The sequence below is a fragment of the Mus caroli genome, unplaced genomic scaffold (genome assembly GCF_978045245.1).
Source record: "Mus caroli unplaced genomic scaffold, Mus_caroli_1 scaffold_6, whole genome shotgun sequence".
Lineage (NCBI taxonomy): Eukaryota > Metazoa > Chordata > Mammalia > Rodentia > Muridae > Mus > Mus caroli.
The window spans coordinates 148,666,228-148,691,542 of NW_028227261.1; the positions used below are offsets into that span (position 1 = coordinate 148,666,228).

Sequence of the window (25,315 nt, forward strand, 5' to 3'; positions counted from 1 at the left end):
GGAACACAGCTTCTGCTCCAATCCAATTGCGCGGGACCTGAGACTGCATTAGTTAGGGAAGCAGAAACCGGCCTGAGTAGGGCCACAGGCCTCACCCGGCCGGATCAGCGCCAGGGTAGCGGGAGCGCAGGGTTGCCTGACACCCGCCAGCTACCCACGACCCCCGCCGCAGGATTTTGGGACTGCTGGTGAGTGGAACACAGCTTCTGCTCCAATCCAATTGCGCGGGACCTGAGACTGCATTAGTTAGGGAAGCAGAAACCGGCCTGAGTAGGGCCACAGGCCTCACCCGGCCGGATCAGCGCCAGGGTAGCGGGAGCGCAGGGTTGCCTGACACCCGCCAGCTACCCACGACCCCCGCCGCAGGATTTTGGGACTGCTGGTGAGTGGAACACAGCTTCTGCTCCAGTCCAATCACGCGGGACCTGAGACTGCTCTGGTTGGGGAGAGAGAAATCCGGCCTACATAGGGCCACAACCCTCTTCCGGTCAGAAAAGCACCGGGGCAGCTGGGACGCAGGGTCTGCTGACACTCGCCAGCTACCCACAACACCCGCCACAGGATCTTAAGACTTCTGGTGAGTGGAGCACAGCTTCTGCTCCAATCCAATTGCACGCGGGACCAGAGACTGCATTAGTTAGGAAAGCAGAAAAACGGCCTGAGTAGGACCACAGGCCTCTTCCGGCTGGACCAGCACCGGGGTACCGTCAGCTACCCACGACCCCCGCCGCAGGATTTAGAGACTGCTGGTGAGTGGAACACAGCTTCTGCTCCAATCGTTAAATAGTGACAACGATAACAACTAACCCCAGAGATTACCAGATGGCGAAAGGTAAACGTAATAATCTTACTAACAGGAACCAAGACCACTCACCATCATCAGAACCCAGCACCCCCACTTCGCCCAGTCCAGGGCACCCCAACACACCGGAAAAGCTAGACACGGATTTAAAAGCATATCTCCTGATGATGATAGAGGACTTCAAGAAGGACTTTAATAACACACTTAAAGAAATGCAGGAGAACACTGATAAAAAGGCAGAAGACAATAAAGAGGAAGCACAAAAATCCCTTAAAGAATTGCAGGAGAACACTGCTAAAGAGTTACAAATCCTTAAAGAAAAACATGATAACATAATCAAACAGGTAGAAGTCCTTACAGAAAAACAGGAAAACACATCCAAACAGATGATGGAAATGAACAAAACCATACTAGACCTAAAAAGGGAAGTAGACACAATAAAGAAAACCCAAAATGAGGCAACACTGGAGATAGAAACCCTAGGAAAGAAATCTGGAACCATAGATACCAGCATCAGCAACAGAATACAAGAGATGGAAGAGAGAATCTCAGGTGCAGAAGATTCCATAGAGAACATTGGCACAACAATCAAGGAAAATGTAAAATGCAAAAAGATCCTAACTCAAAACATCCAAGAAATACAGGACATAATGAGAAGACCAAACCTACGGATAATAGGAGTGGATGAGAATGAAGATTTTCAACTCAAAGGACCAGCAAACATCTTCAACAAAATTATAGAAGAAAACTTCCCAAATCTAAAGAAAGAGATGCCCATGAACATACAAGAAGCCTACAGAACTCCAAATAGACTGGACCAGAAAAGAAATACCTCCCGACACATAATAATCAGAGCAACAAATGCTCTAAATAAAGATAGAATACTAAAAGCAGTAAGAGAAAAAGGCCAAGTAACATATAAAGGCAAGCCTATCAGAATTACACCAGACTTTTCACCAGAGACTATGAAAGCCAGAAGATCCTGGACGGATGTTATACAGACACTAAAAGAACACAAATTCCAGCCCAGGCTACTATACCCAGCCAAACTCTCAATTAACATAGATGGAGAAACCAAAGTATTCCACGACAAAACCAAATTCACACATTATCTCTCCACGAATCCAGCCCTTCAAAGGATAATAACAGAAAAAAACCAATACAAGGACAGGAACCACGCCCTAGAAACAACAAGAAGGTAATCCCTCAACAAACCTAAAAGAAGACAGCCACAAGAACAAAATGCCAACTTTAACATCAAAAATAACAGGAAACAACAATTACTTTTCCTTAATATCTCTTAATATCAATGGACTCAACTCCCCGATAAAAAGACATAGACTAACAAACTGGCTACACAAACAAGACCCAACATTTTGCTGCTTACAGGAAACTCATCTCAGAGAAAAGGATAGACACTACCTCAGAATGAAAGGCTGGAAAACAATTTTCCAAGCAAATGGCATGAAGAAACAAGCTGGAGTAGCCATTCTAATATCTGATAAGATTGACTTCCAACCCAAAGTCATTAAAAAAGACAGGGAGGGACACTTCATACTCATCAAAGGTAAAATCCTCCAAGAGGAACTATCAATCCTGAATATCTATGCTCCAAATACAAAGGCAGCCACATTCATTAAAGAAACTTTAGTAAAGCTCAAAGCACACATTGCACCTCATACAATAATAGTGGGAGACTTCAACACACCACTTTCACCAATGGACAGATCATGGAAACAGAAACTAAACAGGGACACAGTGAAACTAACAGAAATTATGAATCAAATGGATCTGGCAGATATCTACAGAACATTCTATCCTAAAACAAAAGGATATACCTTCTTCTCAGCACCTCATGGTACCTTCTCCAAAATTGACCACATAATTGGTCACAAAACAGGCCTCAACAGATATAAAAATATTGAAATTGTCCCATGCATCCTATCAGATCACCATGGACTAAGGCTGATCTTCAATAACAAAATAAATAATAGAAAGCCAACCTTCACGGGGAAACTGAACAACACTCTTCTCAATGATACCTTGGTCAAGGAAGGAATAAAGAAAGAAATTAAGGACTTTTTAGAGTTCAATGAAAATGAAGCCACAACATACCCAAACTTATGGGACGCAATGAAAGCATTTTTAAGAGGAAAACTCATAGCTCTGAGTGCCTCCAAAAGGAAACTAGAGAGAGCACACATTAGCAGCTTGACAACACACCTAAAAGCACTAGAACAAAAGGAAGCAAATTCACCCAAGAGGAGTAGACGGCAGGAAATAATCAAACTCAGGGGTGAAATCAACCAAGTGGAAACAAGAAAAACTATTCAAAGAATCAACCAATCAAGGAGCTGGTTCTTTGAGAAAATCAACAAGATAGATAAACCCTTAGCCAGACTCACTAGAGGGCACAGGGAAAGCATCCTAATTAACAAAATCAGAAATGAAAAAGGAGACATAACAACAGATCCTGAAGACATCCAAAACACCATCAGATCCTTCTACCAAAGGCTATACTCAACAAAACTGGAGAACCTGGATGAAATGGACAAGTTCCTAGACAGATACCAGGTACCAAAGCTGAATCAAGATCAGGTTAATGATCTAAACAGCCCTATATCCCCCAAAGAAATAGAAGCAGTCATTAATAGTCTCCCAACTAAAAAAAGCCCAGGACCAGATGGGTTTAGTGCAGAGTTCTATCAGACCTTCAAAGAAGATCTAATCCCAGTTCTTCACAAACTATTCCACAAAATAGAAACAGAAGGTACTCTACCCAACTCATTCTATGAAGCCACAATTACTCTGATACCTAAACCACAAAAAGACCCAACAAAGATAGAAAACTTCAGACCAATATCCCTTATGAATATTGATGCAAAAATCCTCAATAAAGTTCTTGCTAACCGAATCCAAGAACACATCAAAACAATCATCCATCCTGACCAAGTAGGTTTCATCCCAGGGATGCAGGGATGGTTCAATATACGGAAATCCATCAACGTAATCCAGTATATAAACAAACTCAAAGACAAAAACCACATGGTCATCTCCTTAGATGCGGAAAAAGCATTTGACAAGATCCAACACCCATTCATGATAAAAGTCTTGGAAAGATCAGGAATTCAAGGCCCATACCTAAACATGATAAAAGCAATCTACAGCAAACCAGTAGCCAACATCAAAGTAAATGGTGAGAAGCTTGAAGCAATCCCTCTAAAATCAGGGACTAGACAAGGCTGTCCACTTTCTCCATACCTATTCAACATTGTACTTGAAGTCCTAGCCAGAGCAATTCGACAACAAAAGGAGATCAAAGGGATACAAATTGGAAAAGATGAAGTCAAAATATCACTTTTTGCAGATGATATGATAGTATATATAAGGGACCCTAAAAATTCCACCAGAGAACTCCTAAGCCTGATAAACAGCTTCGGTGAAGTAGCTGGATATAAAATTAACTCAAACAAATCAATGGCCTTTCTCTACACAAAGAATAAACAGGCTGAGAAAGAAATTAGGGAAACAACACCCTTCTCAATAGTCACAAATAATATAAAATATCTTGGCGTGACTCTAACTAAGGAAGTGAAAGATCTGTATAATAAAAACTTCAAGTCTCTGAAGAAAGAAATTATAGAAGATCTCAGAAGATGGAAAGATCTCCCATGCTCATGGATTGGCAGGATCAACATTTTAAAAATGGCTATCTTGCCAAAAGCAATCTACAGATTCAATGCAATCCCCATCAAAATTCCAAATCAATTCTTCAACGAATTAGAAAGTGCAATCTGCAAATTCATCTGGAATAACAAAAAACCTAGGATAGCAAAAACTCTCCTCAAGGATAAAAGAACCTCTGGTGGAATCACCATGCCGGACCTAAAGCTCTACTACAGAGCAATTGTGATAAAAACTGCATGGTACTGGTATAGTGACAGACAAATAGACCAATGGAATAGAATTGAAGACCCAGAAATGAATCCACACACCTATGGTCACTTGATCTTCGACAAGGGAGCTAAAAACATCCAGTGGAAGAAAGACAGCATTTTCAACAAATGGTGCTGGCACAACTGGTTGTTAACATGTAGAAGAATGCGAATCGATCCATTCCTATCTCCTTGTACTAAGGTCAAGTCTAAGTGGATCAAGGAACTTCACATAAAACCAGAGACACTGAAACTTATAGAGGAGAAAGTGGGGAAAAGCCTTGAAGATATGGGCACAGGGGAAAAATTCCTGAATAGAACAGTAATGGCTTGTGCTGTAAGATCGAGAATTGACAAGTGGGACCTCATGAAACTACAAAGCTTCTGCAAGGCTAAAGACACCATCAATAAGACAAAAAAACCACCAACAGATTGGGAAAGGATCTTCACCTATCCTAAATCAGATAAGGGACTAATATCCAATATATATAAAGAACTCAAGAAGGTGGACTCCAGAAAGTCAAATAACCCCATTAAAAAATGGGGCTCAGAACTGAACAAAGAATTCTCACCTGAGGAATACCGAATGGCAGAGAAGCACCTGAAAAAATGTTCAACATCCTTAATCATCAGGGAAATGCAAATCAAAACAACCCTGAGATTCCACCTCACACCAGTCAGAATGGCTAAGATCAAAAATTCAGGTGACAGCAGATGCTGGCGAGGATGTGGAGAAAGTGGAACACTCCTCCATTGTTGGTGGGATTGCAAGCTTGTACAACCACTCTGGAAATCAGTCTGGCGGTTCCTCAGAAAATTGGACATAGTACTACCGGAGGATCCAGCAATACCTCTCCTGGGCATATATCCAGAAGATGTCCCAACCGGTAAAAAGGACACATGCTCCACTATGTTCATAGCAGCCCTATTTATAATAGCCAGAAGCTGGAAAGAACCCAGATGTCCCTCAACAGAGGAATGGATACAGAAATTATGGTACATTTACACAATGGAGTACTACTCAGCTATTAAAAAGAATGAATTTATGAAATTCCTAGCCAAATGGATGGACCTGGAGGGCATCATCTTGAGTGAAGTAACACAATCACAAAAGATCTCACACAATATGTATTCATTGATAAGTGGATATTAGCCCAAAACTTAGGATACCCAAGATATAAGATACAATTTGATAAACGCATGAAACTCAAGAAGAATGAAGACCAAAGTGTGGACATTGTGCACCTTCTTAGAATTGGGAACAAAACACCCAGGGAAGGAGTTACAGAGACAAAGTTCGTAGCTGTGATGAAAGGATGGACCATTTAGAGACTGCTGTATCCAGGGATCCGTCCCATAATCAGCTTCTAAACGCTGGCACCATTGCATACACTAGTAAGATCTTGCTGAAAGGACCCAAATATAGCTGTCTCTTGTGAGAAGATGCCGGGGCCTAGCAAACACAGGAGTGGATGTTCACAGTCAGCTATTGGATGTATCACAGGGCTCCCAATGGAGAAGCTAGAGAAAGTACCCAAGGAGCTAAAGGGATCTGCAACCCTATTGTTGGAACAACATGATGTACTGACCAGAACCCTGGAGCTCTTGTCTCTAGCTGCATATGTATCGTAAGATGGCCTAGTCGGCCATCAATGGAAAGAGAGGCCCATTGGACTTGCAAACTTTATATGCCCCAATATAGGGGAATGCCAGGGCCAAAAGAATGGGAATGGGTGGGTAGGGAAGTGGGGGGCGCTATGGGGGACTTTTGGGATAGTATTGGAAATGTAATTGAGGAAAATATGTAATAAAAATATTAAAAAAAAAAAAAATATATAAATTCTATCACTTCCCCCTCCAGGCCCTCCCACATCTCCCCATTCTCAAGTTGATAACCTTTTTTTATTATTATTACAAGCATACATTGTTACATAATATATATGTGTATGCAAATGCATACACACACACATACAGAATCTTTTTGTTAGTGGCCTGTATAGTTTCAAGGCTAATCACTGTATTGGACAATCAATAAAGGCTTCATTCCTGAGAGAGGTAAATTCCCTTCTCCCAACAGTCCTTAGCTGCCTGTAGTTCTTAGGAGTATGACCTCATAAAATATCCCCCTTTCATGTAAATGTGCCCATTGAAACTGCCATTGCTCCAGTCTTGTTTAAGCAGGCCATTTCTAGAAGAGACTGTTTCACAGCAGCCTTCCTGGTATTCTGGCTCTTACAATCTCCCACGCCCCTCTACCTTGATACTCCCTGAGCTGTGCTGGAGCTGTGATGCAGATGCTGGGGTTGGGCTCGCCATGTCATACTGATCTCACAATTTGTGCCCATTTGTTTTCTGTGATGGCCTCCACTTTAAGCTGTTTTCTGAGTAAGTCAGCTGTAGTCACAATTTAATCTTGTAGCAAATTGGCTATGATCACACAGGATAATTTGAGGAGAAATGGCTATTCTTTTAATTACCATTTATATCACACATGTACTTTTAATTATAACCTTACTTTGTTTTACATACTAAATCAAATCCATACTTTTCAAACAGAATTGGAGAACTTAGAGATATTAAAATGGCCTCAAGGCTTGACAGAAGGATGTTGTCCAGCTGTTGCCAAATAAAGACTACAACTCAAGCCTCACAGAGAACAGCCAATCTCAACAGTGGGTACCAAAATGATTAGGAAGGCTGTGCCTCTTAACTTCCCAGAAACAATGTAGTTTTAAGACAGTACTGACCTTAGTTTTGTCTTCCCTTGAAGATCTTGTGGCTTCATTTAGAGGGACAGCTCCATGTTCCCTTGCCTCTTTGAAAAGTTCATTCACAATTTTCCCAGTTGGAGGTTGAGCTATATGTAATCCATCATATTTGTGATCACCTGAATAAAGCCTTTAAACATCAGAGATCATAAATAAAAACTCACAACAGACAAACTATTTTAAAATAGGAAGCTGCATAGTCTTATGAAATAACTTACATGTACAAAGAAGTACACCTGAGTTCCTCAGATGTGACCTTAAAATGGAACTCAGGCAAAAATCAAATGGGATAATTTGTATCCCTTCTGAGTTTGTGGAGATTCTGACAATTTTAACAACATAGTAACGGGGTCCTTGCCTCCTCCCTTCACCCTGGTGACTGCCAATGAAGTTCTGTTCTCACAGACCACACTCTTCTGCTGTGGGGAAACACTCAGCTCTGGGAGGCTATTCACCAGCCACATATGATTACACACGAAGCTTTCTTCTTTGGAAATTCTTAGATTTAAAAAAGTCCTTGAATTAAGAAATTTTTTTAAAATTAAAACTTGCATTACAATTCCCAGTGTAAATAATTTCATATATTCTCTGTGTAGTAACTAAGATCTACCCTGACTCTAACTTAAGTGCTCCAAAACATAAATTTTCAGTCACCTAAGATTAATATTCTTAGGCCTTTAATCCCAGCACTTGGGAGGCAGAGGCAGACAGATTTCTGAGTTCGAGGCCAGCCTGGTCTACAAAGTGAGTTCCAGGACAGCCAGGGCTACACAGAGAAACCCTGTCTCGAAAAACCAAAAAAAAAGCAAAAAAAAAAAAAAAAAGCAAAAAAAGAAGATTAATATTCTTTCTAGATTACTGTTTCTGCCCAGGATACTGACAAGATTTAATCAATGAAGAAACACAGAGAGACTTCCAGTATAAGGTGCAGAGTTCAGGTTTTTTTTTTTTTCCCATACGTTCTACTCCAATCCCCAATTCCCACTACCTCACACAGCAATAGTGGAAACTATAACAGCCCTGCAGGAGGAGCAGAGGTACTCTTCAAGGTTTTCTCCTAAACTGACAAATGACACAGAGGAATTGGCAGTTCTCAGCTCCTGCAACTGAAAGACAATCCACGTGGACACAATGTGAACACCAGCAGAATCTCACTACTGCTGTGGGCAGGGCTGCCATCTTGCCAGTGTCACTGACTACACTAGACCCCACCAGGCTTTCCTCCCATGCTTCTACTGTATACTTGGGGAGAGGGAGTGCAGCAAGCACGGGAGAAACAGCCTGCCTGTCCATCCCTGAGATAAGCAGTGTTGGAGAGGTGGGATTGGACAGCACATGGCCTCAGGCAATTGTAAACAGAAAAGCAGAGCTAAGCCTCCTGCTATGCTTAACCCCCATTATAGCTTCTTCTCCTCCTGTCTGTCTGCAAGCTGGCAAAGTAACTGATCCTGCCCCTCTGTTTTGGTGAGGAAGGCCTGAGAAAACTGAGCATAGGAACCGATTTAGCCGTTATGGCCTCCCCTATGATCATGCAAGCAAGCACTGTATTTTCTTCAAGCAGCGTCTTTATTTGAACTTTTATATTCAGGTCCACAATTTGATGACTGTATATAGCATAAGGGACAGGACAACACTAATTTCTTCCTTTTGTTGCATATTTGTAACAAAATTCTCCTTGTTACTCTGCAGTGGCATCTTTGTCACAAGTCAAACAGCCATCTCCATAGGTCTAAGACTGAGTTTGGGTCTTGGCTTACTGGTCAGTCTCCATCATTCCTCTGAAGTTTTGGTACGTCTTCATAGCCAGTACTTTAAATCCTGAACTTGGGTTCTTCATGAATTCTCCAGCCATTCTTGTGCAGACAGGCACCAACAGTATTTACAACTGGTGCAATAAACATTTTCCAGTTTCTTTTCCTCATTTCATATCTGAACATGTCCTTCTCTGACTTTCTCAAGAGCAAAACTGTTTCTCTGTGTAGTGGATTCCAGCTATGATTTGGTTTTACTATTTCCTTTCTTCATTTTCCACAATAAGATGGTGATGCCCTTGCTGTCTGTTCTCCTCTTATTTGATCAACAAAATATCCTCTCAGATTGCAACTTCTGCTAGCATAGCTTGAAAGTATGATTCAAACTTTTGATTTTCTAGCCTTAGTCATACAAGCACTGACATTACAAGCATACAGCATTATGCTTAGCACTTCCTTACTTTGTTTGACTGGTTGCTTGGGGCAGGTATGAGACAGGGCCTCATGTACATGAGTACTCCAGTCTGGTTTTGAACTTAGTGCATAGCTGACCCTGACCTTCAGCTCCTGATCTTCCTGCATTTACCTTCCAAGTGTTACAAGTAGAGACATGTGCCACCATGCCTGGTCTCCCCCTTGATCTTATTGGTATTTAAAAGTTTGTAAAGACCTAAAAAACAAACAAACAAACAAAAAAAAAACCTGAAAACCTAAAAGCAAAGCACCTATTCAATAATTCTGCATGACTGAAGCCCACTAACCCCAAGGTTAGCCATGTTCCATGCTGAATCCCTCTCATCAGCAAGCACGCATGGTTCTTCTACCACAGATCCCAAACCTGTCTCTTTCTTACTTGTGCTGTACATTGCTTGTCATAAAGTTTCTATAGTCAACTTTTAAAAAGTTCTAGAATAATTCCATCCCCTCTCTTTCATTCCAGTGGAATCACCAAATCTATTCTTTTACTGTCATTTGTAATCTAAGATTACAAATTATCACCTTCTTGAGTTGCCTCTTTCTTCTGAACCCCTGCTGTAATTTTACCCTATTTTTCTAAAAGAGATAGTATTTTTCTAAAATGATACACTTTTCCTATTTCATAAAAGGGTTAATAGTAAATATTACCAAAGGGCAAATATATGTTCACTTTATTCTTATAACTAAACTCTCATTTTTTTGGATGAGAAAACCGAGCTTATGGGAGGTTAATGAAAAAGATACACACACACACACACACACACAAACACACCACATAAACATGGGGGCTGAGAGGAATCTCTTTTTAGAGCCAGGTCTTGTCATGACAGCTCTTTATCGCTCAAAGAACTTTACTGCACAACAGTATTTCCAACATTCTACAGTCACCTGCCCAGGGACGGTACTTCCCAAAGAGGGCTGGACCATGCCACATAACTCATTAATTAAGAATATGCCCCACAGACATGCCCATAGGCATTGGATAGAGTCACCTCTCATAGGAGAGTCTTCTTCCCACAAGACTCTAGCTTGTGTCAAGTGGATAAAAAACAAACCAGTTCAGTGGGATTGAAAAGCCAGTGTGCCACGTGTGGTGGTGCTAGCAGACTCTGGACATCTTGACATTGGGAGGCTGAAGCACGAGGATGGACTGTTTGAGGGTAGCTGGAGTGACAGTGAGTTCCAGGCCTGCCTAGGCTACACAATGATACCCTGAAAACCACAAGAACAAAATGACAATCAACATATAATTGTTTTGGTCTCTAAGGCTACCCTAGGAGGACATGACAATTAAAGACACCTGTCTGAAGTACAATGACGACACAACAGGGCAAGTGCTCTTACTGAGTGTAGAGCAAGGAAGTGGGAATTGCTCTAGTGAATGGAAAGCAGCTTCATGCTTACAAAGAAGGACTGCCAATGACTCTCACACTATCTCCAGTGATTCAACAGTCACTACATCTTCTAAAGAAACTCAGCTTGGGCTGGTGAGATGGCTCAGTGGGTAAGAGCACCCGACTGCTCTTCCGAAGGTCTAGAGTTCAAATCCCAGCAACCACATGGTGGCTCACAACTATCTGCAATGAGATCTGGTGCCCTCTTCTGGAGTGTCTGAAGACAGCTACAGTGTACTTACATATAATAAATAAATCTTTAAAAAAAAAAAAAAAAAGAAACTCGGCTTTTTGTGTAGTAAATAATGCAAGAGGTCAAACCTGAGGCAATAAGTCTTTAATAGCTACCTCACTGGTTGGAGAGGTATGGTTCAGCAGTAGACGTCTATGGGATATGAGTGGGATACTAATCTATCACATTCCCAAGCAAAAACAAACCAAAGCGCATTATGAAATTAAAACTACCAACAACAGACATTCTTAGGCTGCATAAGTATATTCATCTGAAGAAAGAGTTCTAGGGATTGAACCCAGGGTCTTGCATATGCTAGGCAAACTCTACTACTGAGCCACATCCACAGACCTTAGTTTTTCGGGGCAGTTCAAACTGGTTTGAACTTGCTTGGCAGCTTAGGGAGACTTGAACTCCGGATCACAGAATTAACACGTGAAGAGCAAGGAAAATATTTATACATCTTATAAGAATTCAAATATTAGATTTATTGTACTTAGAGCAATATTAAGTTATTCTGCATGTGCTCAAACCAGGGAGTCAAGTTAACTACCACAATACCAAGGTATAGTAACATATTAAATACTACAAAACTTTGGGGAATATATACAGTAAGGCATCAGTTAATATATTACACATATCTACATATACTCATTTATCTAACAAGAAAGAATTACATCAAAGGATAGTATATTCAAACCATGCCGAGATACCAACCTGCTGATTACAAAGACAAACTGTACCTGACAATGGAGTGATGTGGTGGTCAGCACCTTAATCAAGTGAGCATATCACCAATAGTGGAAAAACTTGAAATTATATGGCTCCTGATGTGATATAATAAAAAGCAGACAGTATCACTTATCTAATACTCTTGACAAAATGTTTAACAAGAATCTAATTATGAGGAAACAGTGATCTAGAATGTGGGACGTTTTGAGACATCTGGTGCATACATTTTAAAAGTGAATGTATTGCATTTTAGATTATGTAGGTGAGCTAAAAACAGACAAAAAAGAGAGGATGCCCTGCATTAAAACTCAACACAGGAAGAATCAGATGCAATGAGTAGTCTCTAACTGGGTCCCAAAATCCCCAAAGCTGGAAGAAATGGCTGCCTACAGGGTCTATGTTAAACCTCCAGGCTCTAAGTTAAAGGACGTCGTTAACCTATACTTTTAGATTTTAGGTTATATACTTTAATCTTAGGGATGCACGATGAAATATCTAGAGTTGAGCGTCATAGTGGCTATAATGTGCTTTCAGACAGTTGACTAAAACAGAAAGTGAGCATGTGAGAGTGCATGCTCCACTCTAACACGTTAAACTCGGAAGCAGAAGGAAATGGTTGGTGCTTTGTCATCTTACTCGTCTTTACATTTTCTATGGGCTTTTTTGTTTTGCTTTTTTTTTTAGTACAGAAAAATTCATCATTTTTGTCTTCCCTACAAAAAAGAATATGAAGTGGCAAAAACCTAATGTTCAACAAACTTTTCTACTTCTGTTAACAAAGTATTTTTTCAGAATGAGAGATAATCAGAAAATTCAACTTTGCATTCTTAATACTAGAAAAATAAATAAAAACACTCACAATATAATATCTGTGATTCTTATCTTCTAATCTCTAGTCCATTCTTTTTATAGTTCAGAGATTTTTTTAAAGATTTATTTATTTTATGTATCTGAGTACACTGTAGCTGTCTTCAGACACACCAGAAGAGGGCATCAGATCTCATTACAGAAGGTTGTGAGCCACCATGTGGTTTCTCGGAATTGAACTCAGGACCTCTAGAATGCTCTTCACTGCTAAGCCATCTCTCCAGCCCTAGTTCAGAGATTTTAATAATAACAAATACATTCAAGGAAATTATTTGTAGGACTAGGCATCACACAACAGGATCACACACAGAAACTTGAGACTCTTTAATGGGGACTAAAGACTTACCATGGTCCCATGAAGGGTGGTGAGAAACCTGATGGCCCTCAACTGATAAGACTGCATTTAAAAGCAGCTTTGGAAGGAGAGGGCTGAAGATGCCATCAGAGCTCAATAGGCCCTGACAAAACTATTAAAGAGCCACTGTGCCAGAGAAAACAGGATTCAAGATATAATTTCATATGGTGCCTATGATAATATCATATATACTAACGTAATTCTTCTGAAAAATTTTTTTAGCTGATTATAAAAAAATTTAGGAATAGTACTTCCATATCTATTTTAAAAACTTTAATTTAAAAAGTCCCAAGGTCACTTAAAATAGTTTGGGCTTAGTGAGCTAGCAGGGTAGATGTTTAGAAGCAACACTCACCGATGTGGCGGTGTTCGCGGGCTCCTAAAGGCTGCAGGTGTAGATCTGTCAGGCTTGGAAGACTTGCATTTCATTTCATCTTCATATAATTCTGCCAAGGCCAACTACACAGAACAACAGGTTTATTACACACTTGACACTAGAATCAGACTTCTAGACAGATATCTGAGGAGCAGCTACTGGCTTGAAACTGAGCAATAGCAATTTTGTATGAAAAAATGAGGGTTGTTGTCTCAAAAGATATCTTTCCAAGGCTAATTCCCGAGGTCTCATACTATTCAACTAATCAAACTGCCTATTATCAGAAAAAATTGTTACAATAACTCTTTTAATTAACTTGTCAACAGTTTAAAAAACTGAGTTTGGCAGTATATGTTTGCTGTGGACCTGTGTAACTTTCTTCCATGTCTTAAAGAATGATTGAAGACCGTTCAAGCTATTGCCAATTTCTCTAATTCACTCTCACAATATAATTTCACTTAGCTGTTTTCAAAACCTAAGTACATAAAACAAGTTCAAAAGTATTGCTTAAAAGTCTATAAGACACAAATTTAATCAAGTTTAGGGAAAGGAGATTCTATAAAAGACAATGAAGTAAATATAGGTTTTAGTCATTTATGAATTAATACTGAAAAATTATGCATTGTAGATATATAGCTGGTTACCTTGTAAATAAAGTAAAAATAAACTTGTCCTTGAAATAGAATTTAAAATAGTAATGGAATTATCAAATATTATAGTTTTTCCGTCTCCTTTTGCTATTTTTAGCAATAATTTAAAATTTTTCAACCAGGCAGAGTGGTAAATACCTTCAATCCTAGCACTTAGAGAAGCAGGAGATCTCTGTGAATTTGAGGCCAGCCTTGTCTATACAGTGAGTTCCTGGACAATCAGGCCTGTATAAGAGACACCCCTGTCTCAAAAAACAAACAACAACATAAACTTCCTTAACGTTGCTAGTCGATATTCAACTGGTGTGATTGTAATCTCTGGGCTCTCACTCCAAGGCTAGGTACTGAACCCGGGCAGGCCTCATGCATATCAGACAAGCTTTCTAACACCCAGCGACTGACTTGCCCTGGCCCTGGAAGATTCCACAGCCGTTAGATAAACACATTTAATGTACACCCTCAAGACCCACAGAAGACAGCTTCCCCCTCCTCCAACTGTCTTATTCCTACTCCTCTCTGACTGTCATAGATGCATCAACCTGTGAATTTCTAAAGCAGCTATTTCCCTAGAAATGCAAATCAATGGCTCTGATCTCCCACAAACTGAACTCAAAATTTTTACAGAACTCTAAGTTCTTGAAATTAAAATATAATTCCATCATTTTCTCCCTTCTTTTTCCTCCCGCTCCCTCCTCCCCCATGTTCACACACCCAGGTTGCTCTCAACTGGATCCAAATCTTGACTTAGGAACACACTGTGTAACACTGGGCGATACTGTGTAACATTGGGTGACACTGTGTAACATCTGGTGACACTGTGTAACATCTGTTGGATTACTGAACATCCTTGAGCATAGTTACTTCTTTAAATGCCTATCAAAATTCTTCTGACAATCAGCTGAAAGATTAATGTGTGCAGAGCACAAGGCACACCCATCCCATCAACATAGGACTTATTTTAACTGTGACACTGCTGTGTCAGTGTCCCTGTTTTCACTTTCTATGTGTCTTCCTGGCATGCTTTGCTACTCCTACCCTCCAAAACCCCAAACTAAATCCAAAGTAAGCTAGGGGAGGGACCGTGACTACAGTAAGCATCCAACTTACCCCCTGAAGACTCTTTAAAACAGTCTTCTTTGATGGATCACCTCCTGAGCCAACTGTATTATTTCAGATCTATGAATGACTTACATGCTCAATGTATCTCCTACAGTGTTATCTGTATTCCGAACACCTGTTTCAGGCGACCTATGTAAACATGGCTTCGCATTTTCTTAAGCATCCTTTTCTAAACCCACATAATATATGCTGTCCTCCCAACGACATGTACCTTAGGTGCCAGTTGTAATGGGGAATTGTCAGTGTCAACTGGACTAGGAACCTCCTCGGAGATATGCCTTTGCATGTGTTTTTGGCATTATTTCTAAAGAAAAACACCCTTCCTTCCCTGAGCATTATGGGCTAGGGTCTTGGGCTGAAGAAAACGGCAAAAGCTGCTATGTTTCAGCTTTGCCCACTCTCTGCTTTCTTGATCCACACAGATATGAGGAACCTAGCTGTATGCCCTACTTCATGAAGTCTACCATGCCTGCCCCACCAGGTTCTTTTCCTTAGCCTCTATTTGATTGTTGCCAATTAAAATACTTTTCTTCTGTAAAATAAATAAAGCAGCTTTGACTTTGTGCAAAGTAGAAAAGGAACACTAAGGATGCGGTCCAAGCATTATTTCCTGAGACTTGAACAAGTTCTTCAGAAGGAGTTGGCACCAGTCACAGATTATGACATGGGCCCACTCATGATTACTAAATCTTTTATTTTAATTTTTATTTTTTTTACTAGATATTTTCTTCATTTACATTTCAAATGTTATCCCAAAAGTCCCATATACCCTCCCCCGGCCCTGCTCCCCTACCCACTCACTCCCACTTCTTGGCCCTGGCATTCCCCTGTACTGGGCATATAAAGTTTGCTAGACCAAGTGGCCTCTCTTCTGCTACATATGCAGCTAGCGACTCTCTTTCAAACGTAGATTATTAGACATAGTGACTGAGTACTCCTGAGATTATATTATTTGAAATTAAATAAAGAAGATTAATTGAAGTACCAGATAAAAGTATAATGAGAAAACCAGCCCTTCCTAAGTAAGAGACATTCTTGCTCCAATTCTTCCCAAGTCAAGGATTGATATTCTTTCCAGTCTGGAAGGTAACCTGGATCTAAGTCACTGTGAAGGGCAGAAACACAGCAAGAGAGAACTAGAAGGCTCAGCCTTATGCTACATTGTAGAAAACACAGTAAAGTTAACTGGACAGACTAGCCACACCTGGGAACTCTGGGAAATACATAATGCTCAAGTCCCACTCTATACCTAGTGGATTAGATATGGGTGTGAGCGCTAGTGTCTGCTTTATCAAGCCGTTCCAGGGACATGATTTCACTGAGGACCAGTGATCTAGATAGCCTCAGACAAGTTCACTCCTCCCCAAATACTAATCTGGATGGAAACATGGAATTAAGAGCAGCAATCCCGTTGATATTATTCAGGAGGAACATTGGGAAATATGCAATTAAATACCTTAAACAACTTTAAACCCTACAACGGATTGCCTGAAGGACACTACACAACAGCCTTAGAAATAGTCCAGAAGTCACAACAGAGAAACACTTCAGGTGATAACTGTAGAGCCCTCTTCCTAAAACCCTCCTTCCTGATGTAGAAGCTGACAGACTATTCTGAATGGCAGCTGAGATAGATTTCTGTTCAGCTGGTAATTAATTCACTATCAGGTTTTTATCTCCTACCTGATGCTGATCTCTGCATTCTCCAAGTTCATCTTCTGAACTGCCTTTTTGTTTTGGTTTGGTTTTTGCTTTGTTTTATTTTGTTTTTTGGCATTCAGTGATGCTTCAAACTATGCTTAGTTCTCCAAAAAGTTATGAAGGTGTCCAAAAGGTTGTATGTGGTTAAAATAGGGACTGTTCAGGACAATTAAACCTAGATTATTCATAAAACAAAATAGAATTCCTGAATGAGGCAGCTTCTAGAACCAGAGCATGCTGGGAAAAATCAAAATGACAATAAGATGTGACTTTATGGAAACTAGCAAGCCAGACACAGAAAATACCTTATCAGATGGGCACTGCCTCACTAGTGTGCTGGCTAGTTTAATGTCAACTTGACAAAGCCAGAGATATCAGGGAAAAGGGGGCTCGACTGAAAAAAAAATGCCTTCATAAGGCTGTAGGCAAGTCTTTGGAGCATTTTCTTAATTAGTGATAGATGGTGGACGGCCACACACACTATGGGTGGTGCCAAACCAGGGCTGTGAGTCCAGGGTCCTATAAGAAAGCAGGCTGAAGAAACTGTGAGGAGCAAACCAGTAAGTAGCACCCCTTCATGGCCTCTGCATCCGCTCCTGCCTCCAGGTTCCTGCTCTGACGTCCTGTCTGATAAGGAACTGTGAGTGGAAGCATGAGTCTCTCCTCCCCAAGCTGCTTCGGTCATGGTGTTTCATCACAGTGACAATAACTCTAAGACAACGAGCTAACTGGCTCCCGGGTCAAGGAACCAACCAGTGCTCAATTAATACCATTATAATTCTGCATTGGCTTGGTCTGTAAAGCTGCTTTACAAGCCTGTTTCAAATCTGAGACCTTTCACGAAATTTGATAGCACACAACAGTATCCACTACTACTTCTGGATTTGATGTCCTATTTGTATCCACATTTCCCAGAGCTTCAGCCCAAAGTTAGAATGGCAAACGCTCAGTACGTCTGGTTAAAGAATGAAGACCTGCTATTGAAAATGCTGTCAAGGTTTGTGAATCCGGGCTCATTTATTCTGAATGAAGACCTGCTATTAAAAATGCTCTGTCAAGGTTTGTGAATCCGGGCTCATTTATTCTGAACTATAACCCCTAATATATGTTTATTCGTTGAGTTTTATCAATGATTTCATGAGGATATAGAAAAAGGCTAAAATGGACAAGCAGTATTAGCATTGGACAAGTGTTTAGCTAATGTCAGCATCATAATATTGCTGAGTTTATTTCTGTTAAGCTGTTTTGTGAACTCTTTCAAGCGAGCTGTGACCAAAGCCTGAACTGTTTTAAGTTCTCCCCTGCAAAACCGCAGGCTTTTGGAGAAGAAAGTGCTTTTAATGTATAAATCATCAAACGTGAAAAAGCATCCAGGAGAACAAACCAGCACGCGTTATTTTAAAGTTACTTTTTTAGTGATGGCTGATTTATCACTGGCCACAGCAACTCCCCAAATGCAGGCAGCATCAACTGAACTGGGAGCCACCCAGATGGCTCGGCAAAATGGCATTTGCTTTGTGCATCCAGCGTGAAGGGAAACCCTGTACCGCCGCCTGAGGCTAGGTGACTGGATTCCACACGCTCCACTCCGCAATGCGCCTCCAGGAGAGACCCTCCAGTTCTCCGGAGACAGGCTCAGGTGAGGTACAAAGTGGCTCTGGCCCGCGCCCGCCATGCCCACGCCCTCTCGCCCGCCGCCGCCGCCGCGCTCCATGCCTGCGCACCTGTAAGTCCCGCGCACTTGGGGGCCGTGGCCTGGAGGACCCACGCTCCTGCTCCTCCGGCTCCGCGCGGCCACCCTCCGCCATCTTTCACTCGCTTGCGGCGCCCGCCCAGGACCGCGACTTCCGGGGCTGGTTGCTTAGCGACTGTGGAAGGGGCGGAGCCCCTCCGTGACTCCCACTCCCTTGGAGAGGGGGCGGAGCCGTGCCGGGTTCGCGGTGTTCCTCCGGGCTCCTTTTCCCCACCAGCCGGTGCGCACTCGTTGTAGGGTTCCGGCCCGCAGGGCTCGCCAGTTTTTCAGTTTTTGAGATCTCTCTACAGTCACCATTCGACTCGCTGGGAGATGCTGTAGGTTGCCTTAGAGCGCAGCGTTGTCTTCCAAGTTCATTTAACTCAACAATGCAGTATCTTAGCAGATGAACAACTTCACCTTTCATTTCCCCTTATCTGTCATTTTCCCTTATCCAGGATTGGATGGTAAATTAGTCCTTCTGAATGGATCCGTATTGAGGATAGGAAACACGGTAAAGCTTTTGGCAATGAGAATGGAAACTCTTAAGCCATCTTCTTTTCTGCTGGGATTGACTTAACTCTCATCTTAAGTCCCAGACACTTACACCTCCAAGAATTGTCTCCCAAGAAAAAAGAAGCCTTTATGAAATGTATAAGCTAGAAAGGGAAAGAAAGATATAAGCAGGTGACAGAGTACACTTTACTTTGAGAAGAGTATTTCTTACTCGCGGACGGTATGTGAATGGAGAATACTCTCCTGGTGCCTGTTGTGTGTACCATGCTAGGTGGGAGCCTACAGCCTGCTGCCTTGGCTGTTCTTTGAGTTCCGAGCACTTAAAACAAAAACAAAAACTTATGAGGTAGAGAAGATGAAACTGAGAGGTCTGTAACAGACCTTTTAGAATTAAACCCACATCTTAGCTACTTTTCTTGGGGGCCCCTGGTATGTAGATATAGCCACACAGGCTTTCAGGTACCCACGAAGACACTAATCACATGATTGTTTTAAAAAATAAAATTTGTGTCCTTTTCTCCTGAAAATTTATTTAGCTCAGTTTTCTTTTTCACCTTGAGACTCAGAAGGCAAAGGATGATGGCCCCTCTCCCCAGTTCAGTTAACTCAACAGTGCTCCACTCATATTGCTGAGGATGAAATGCTGTACTTGAGCAAAGCAAATGATAATTAAACTAGAAACTAGTAGTACAAGTTACCAAACCTTGCATTGCTGTCTTGATGCACATTCTGCCTTAAAAATTCCCATCATGTTTTTGACAAGAAATGACCTCAGAGAGCCAATACCTTTTAATGTTGGACCTTGAAGGAGAAGTACTTTCCACAGTTGTTGGGTCAGGAAGGACCACAAGTAAAAAGTCACAGATAGGTTCTAAGACAGGTAATGGAAATATCTTACACATTTCACCAAAATACTACCTGGTTGTTTAGAAATGATTTTGTTTAGAAGCGATTATGAGGTGGTCAGAAAGAGAGTTAAACTAGAGTTTTGGGCTAAGTTAGATTCTGATGTGTAAGCAGCCAGGCTTATTTACTGGGCCAAGGTCACCAGATGTGGCCTTGAGTAATGAAAATCAGTCCAACTGGAGGTGCCACAGTAAAACTGAGACTGTAACAATTTTTTTCAATTTTTTATTAGATATTTTCTTCATTTATATTTCAAATGCTATCCTGAAAGTCCCCTATACCCTCCCCCCACCCTGCACCCCTACCCACCCACTCCCACTTTTTGGCCCTGGCATCCCCCTGTACTGGGGCATATAAAGTTTGCAAGACAAAGGGGCCTTCCTAGGCCATCTTCTGCTACATATGCAGCTAGAGACACGAGCTCTGGGGGTACTGGTTAGTTCCTATTGTTGTTCCACCTATAGGGTTACAGACCCCTTCAGCTTCTTGAGTACTTTCTCTAGCTCCTCCATTGGGGGCCCTGTGATCCATCCTATAGATGACTATGAGCATCCACTTCTGTATTTGCCAGGCACTGGTATAGCCTCACAGGAGACAGCTATATCAGGGTCCTTTCAGCAAAATCTTGCTGGCATATGCAATAGTATCTGCGTTTGGTGGCTGATTATGGGATGGATTCCCCCGGTGGGGCTGAAACCCATTTTTCAATAGGGTTATTTGATTTTCTGGAGTCCATCTTCTTGAGTTCTTTATATATATTGGATATTAGACCCTTATCTGATTTACAGTTGGTAAAGATCCTTTCCCAATCTGTTGGTGGCCTTTTTGTTTTACTGACAGTGTCTTTTGCCTTACAGAAGCTTTGCAACTTTATGAAGTCCCATTTGTCAATTCTTGATCTTACAGCACAAGCCATTGCTGTTCTGTTCAGGAATTTTTCCCCTGTGCCCATATCATTGAGGCTTTTCCACACTTTCTCCTCTATAAGTTTCAGTGTCTCTGGTTTTATGTGGAGTTCCTTGATCCACTTAGACTTGACCTTAGTACAAGGACATAATGGATCAATTCGCATTCTTATACATGATAACTGCCAGTTGTGCCAGCACCATTTGTTGAAAATGCTGTCTTTTTTCCACTGGATGATTTTAGCTCCCTTGTCAAAGATCAAGTGACCATAGGTGTGTGGGTTCATTTCTGGGTCTTTAATTCTATTCCATTGATCTACCTGTCTGTCGCTGTACCAGTACTATGCAGGGTTTGTTTGGTTGTTTTTTGTATTTTTTTTTTCACAATTGCTCTGTAGTATAGCTTGAGGTCAGGCATGGTGATTCCACCAGAGGTTCTTTTATCCTTGAGAAGAGTTATTGCTATCCTAGGTTTTTTGTTATTCCAGATGAATTTGCAAATTGCCCTTTCAAATTCGTTGAAGAATTGAGTTGGAATTTTGATGGGGATTGCATTGAATCTGTAGATTGCTTTTGGCAAGATAGTCATTTTTACAATGTTGATCCTGCCAATCCATGAGCATGGGAGATCTTTCCATTTTCTGAGATCTTCTTTGATTTCTTTCTTCAGAGACTTGAAGTTCTTATCATACAGATCTTTCACTTCCTTAGTTAGAGTCACACCAAACTATTTTATATTATTTGTGACTATTGAGAAGGGTGTTGTTTCCCTAATTTCTTTCTCAGCCTGTTTATCCTTTCAATAGAGAAAGGCCACTGATTTGTTTGAGTTAATTTTATATCCAGCTACTGCACTGAAACTGATTATTAGGTTTAGGAGTTCTCTGGTGGAATTTTTAGGATCACTTATATATACTATCATATCATCTGCAATTAGTGATATTTTTACTCCTTCCTTTTCAATTTGTATCCGCGTGACCTCCTTTTGTTGTCTAATTGCTCTGGCTAGGACTTCAATTACTATATTGAATAGGTAGGGAGAAAGTGGGCAGCCTTGTCTAGTCCCTGATTTTAATGGGATTGCTTCCAGCTTCTCTTCATGTACTTTGATGTTGGCTACTGGATTGCTTTTATTATGTTTATGTATGGGCCTCAAATTCCTGATCTTTCCAAGACTTTTGTCATGAATGGGTGTTGGATTTGGTCAAATGTTTTCTCAGCATCTAACGAGATGATCATGTGGTTTTTGTCTTTGAGTTTGTTTATATAGTGAATTATGTTGATGAATTTCCATATATTAAACCATCCCTGCATCCCTGAAATGAAGCCTACTTGATCATGATGGATGATTGTTTTGATGTGTTCTTAGATTCGGTTAGCAAGAATTTTATTGGGTATTTTTGCATAGATATTCATAAGGGAAATTGGTCTGAAGTTCTCTATCTTTGTTGGGTCTTTATGTGGTTTCAGTATCTGAGTAACTGTGGCTTCATAGAATGAATTGGGTAGATACCTTCTGTTTCTATTTTGTGGAATAGTTTGAGAAGAACTGGGATTAGGTCTTCTTTGAAGGTCTGATAGAAGGTCTGTACTAAACCCATATGTCCTTTACTTTTTTGGTTGGGAGACTATTAATGACTGCTTCTACTTCTTTAGGGGATATGGGACGGTTTAGGTCATTTATCTGATCCTGATTTAACTTTGGTACCTGGTATCTGTCTAGAAATTTGTCCATTTCATACAGGTTTTCCAGTTTTGTTGAGTATAGCCTTTTGCAATAGGATCTGAGTTAGGTATTTTGGATTTCCTCAGATTTTGTTGTTATGTCTCCCTTTCATTTCTGATTCGTTAACTAGGATACTGTCCCTGTGCCCTCTAGAGAGTCTGGCTAAGGGTTTATCTATCTTGTTGATTTTCTCGAAGAACCAGCTCCTGGTTTGGTTGAATAGTTCTTTTTGTTTCCACTTGGTTGATTCAGCCCTGAGTTTGATTATTTTCTGTCATCTAGTCCTCTTGGGTGAATTTGCTTCCTTTTGTTCTAGTGTGCCATCAAGCTGCTAGTGTATGCTCTCTCTAGTTTCTTTTTGGAGGCACTCAGAGCCATGAGTTTTCCTCTTAGGAATGCTTTTATTGTGTCCCATAAGTTTGGGTATGTTTTGGCTTCATTTTCATTAAACTCTAAAAAGTCTTTAATTCCTGAGATTCCACCTCACACCAGTCAGAATGGCTAAGATCAAAAATTCAGGTGACAGCAGATGCTGGCGAGGATGTGGAGAAAGAGGAACACTCCTCCATTGTTGGTGGGATTGCAAGCTTGCACAACCACTCTGGAAATCAGTCTGGCGGTTCCTCAGAAAATTGGACATAGTACTACCGGAGGATCCAGCAATACCTCTCCTGGGCATATATCCAGAAGATGTCCCAACCAGTAAAAAGGACACATGCTCCACTATGTTCATAGCAGCCCTATTTATAATAGCCAGAAGCTGGAAAGAACCCAGATGTCCCTCAACAGAGGAATGGATACAGAAATTATGGTACATTTACACAATGGAGTACTACTCAGCTATTAAAAAGAATGAATTTATGAAATTCCTAGCCAAATGGATGGACCTGGAGGGCATCATCTTGAGTGAGGTAACACAATCACAAAAGAACTCACACAATATGTATTCAGTGATAAGTGGATATTAGCCCAAAACTTAGGATACCCAAGATATAAGATACAATTTACTAAACGCATGAAACTCAAGAAAAATGAAGACCAAAGTGTGGACACTGTGCCCCTTCTTAGAATTGGGAACAAAACACCCAGGGAAGGAGTTACAGGACAAAGTTCGTAGCTGTGATGAAAGTATGGACCATTTAGAGACTGCCGTATCCAGGGATCCATCCCATAAGCAGCTTCTAAACGCTGACACCATTGCATACACTAGCAAGATTTTGCTGAAAGGACCCAAATATAGCTGTCTCTTGTGAGACGATGCCGGGGCCTAGCAAACACAGGAGTGGATGTTCACAGTCAGCTATTGGATGTTTCACAGGGCTCCCAATGGAGAAGCTAGAGAAAGTACCCAAGGAGCTAAAGGGATCTGCAACCCTATTATTGGAACAACATGATGAACTAACCAGTACCCCGGAGCTCTTGTCTCTAGCTGCATATGTATCAAAAGATGGCCTAGTAGGCCATCACTGGAAAGAGAGGCCCATTGGACTTGCAAACTTTATATGCCCCAATATAGGGGAATGCCAGGGCCAAAAGAATGGGAATGGGTGGGTAGGGAAGGGGGGGGGCGCTATGGGGGACTTTTGGGATAACATTGGAAATGTAATTGAGGAAAATATGTAATAAAAATATTAAATTTTTTTTAAAAAAGTCTTTAATTTCTTTATTTCTTCATTGAGCAGAGTGTTCTTCAGCATCCTTGTGAATGTTGGCCAGAATGCTTCACTGTCTGAGGGAGTATATCAGTCTCTCAAAAACTGGAAAGCACTTTGTGCTCCAGGAGCCATGGATGCTAACATAAAAAAGCAATGACACATGCCTTTCAAGGCAGCTAGGCCAGGCCAACCTCACGATTCCCCTCACTAAAAAATGTATTTTTGTGGTCTGTATGAGGGAATCCATGAATAGAAGTAGTGGTGATCTGTAACTGGGACGGAGAATGCCTGTCTTCGTAGCACCTTTTCTCTTCTTGGTAAGTCATGAACCACAATAGTAAGGTGAATCAGGGGAGAACCTCATCAGGCATAGACAACTCTAACCTTGTAACTTACATAAAATTCATATTTGTGTAGTTGTCCTTATCCTGAACATTACTGAGGTGAAGCTCAGAACAGGCTTTCACCTGTTGCTTCATCTGTTGAAATATTTTTATCCTGTTTCTAAAACATTTGACAGAAGAGAATATGTTTACAGCTGGTAATTTTCATGGCTTGCATATACTATTTATGCCCTCCACAATAACTTCTGACGGAGGTATTGTCTTCATATTTTAGAAGTAAGGGAGGGGGTGAGAGACAGAGAAATAAGATGGATTTTCTTCTGTCACTCAGCTAATAAGCACCAGAACTATGTTTTAAATTCAGGTGCGTTA

The 25,315-nt window shown here is 41.0% G+C and overlaps 1 protein-coding gene and 1 long non-coding RNA gene across 2 annotated transcripts in view; one reads left to right on the top strand and one right to left on the bottom strand.

The window, feature by feature from the left end:
• Ubxn2b (UBX domain protein 2B) overlaps positions 1 to 19,000 on the bottom strand; it is a 37,944-nt gene extending 18,944 nt beyond the window's left edge. The window contains exons 1-3 of the mRNA XM_021160893.3: positions 18,884 to 19,000; positions 13,669 to 13,772; positions 7,485 to 7,635 (exon numbers count right to left, since the gene is read on the bottom strand). Of these exons, the coding sequence (XP_021016552.1) occupies positions 7,485 to 7,635; positions 13,669 to 13,772; positions 18,884 to 18,967 (339 nt within the window). The 5' untranslated portion in view covers positions 18,968 to 19,000. The remainder of the gene's footprint in view (positions 1 to 7,484; positions 7,636 to 13,668; positions 13,773 to 18,883) is intronic.
• Positions 1 to 25,315, top strand: part of LOC115030889 (uncharacterized) — a 63,570-nt gene that overhangs the window by 9,469 nt on the left and 28,786 nt on the right. The gene's annotated exons all lie outside the window — the stretch shown is intronic.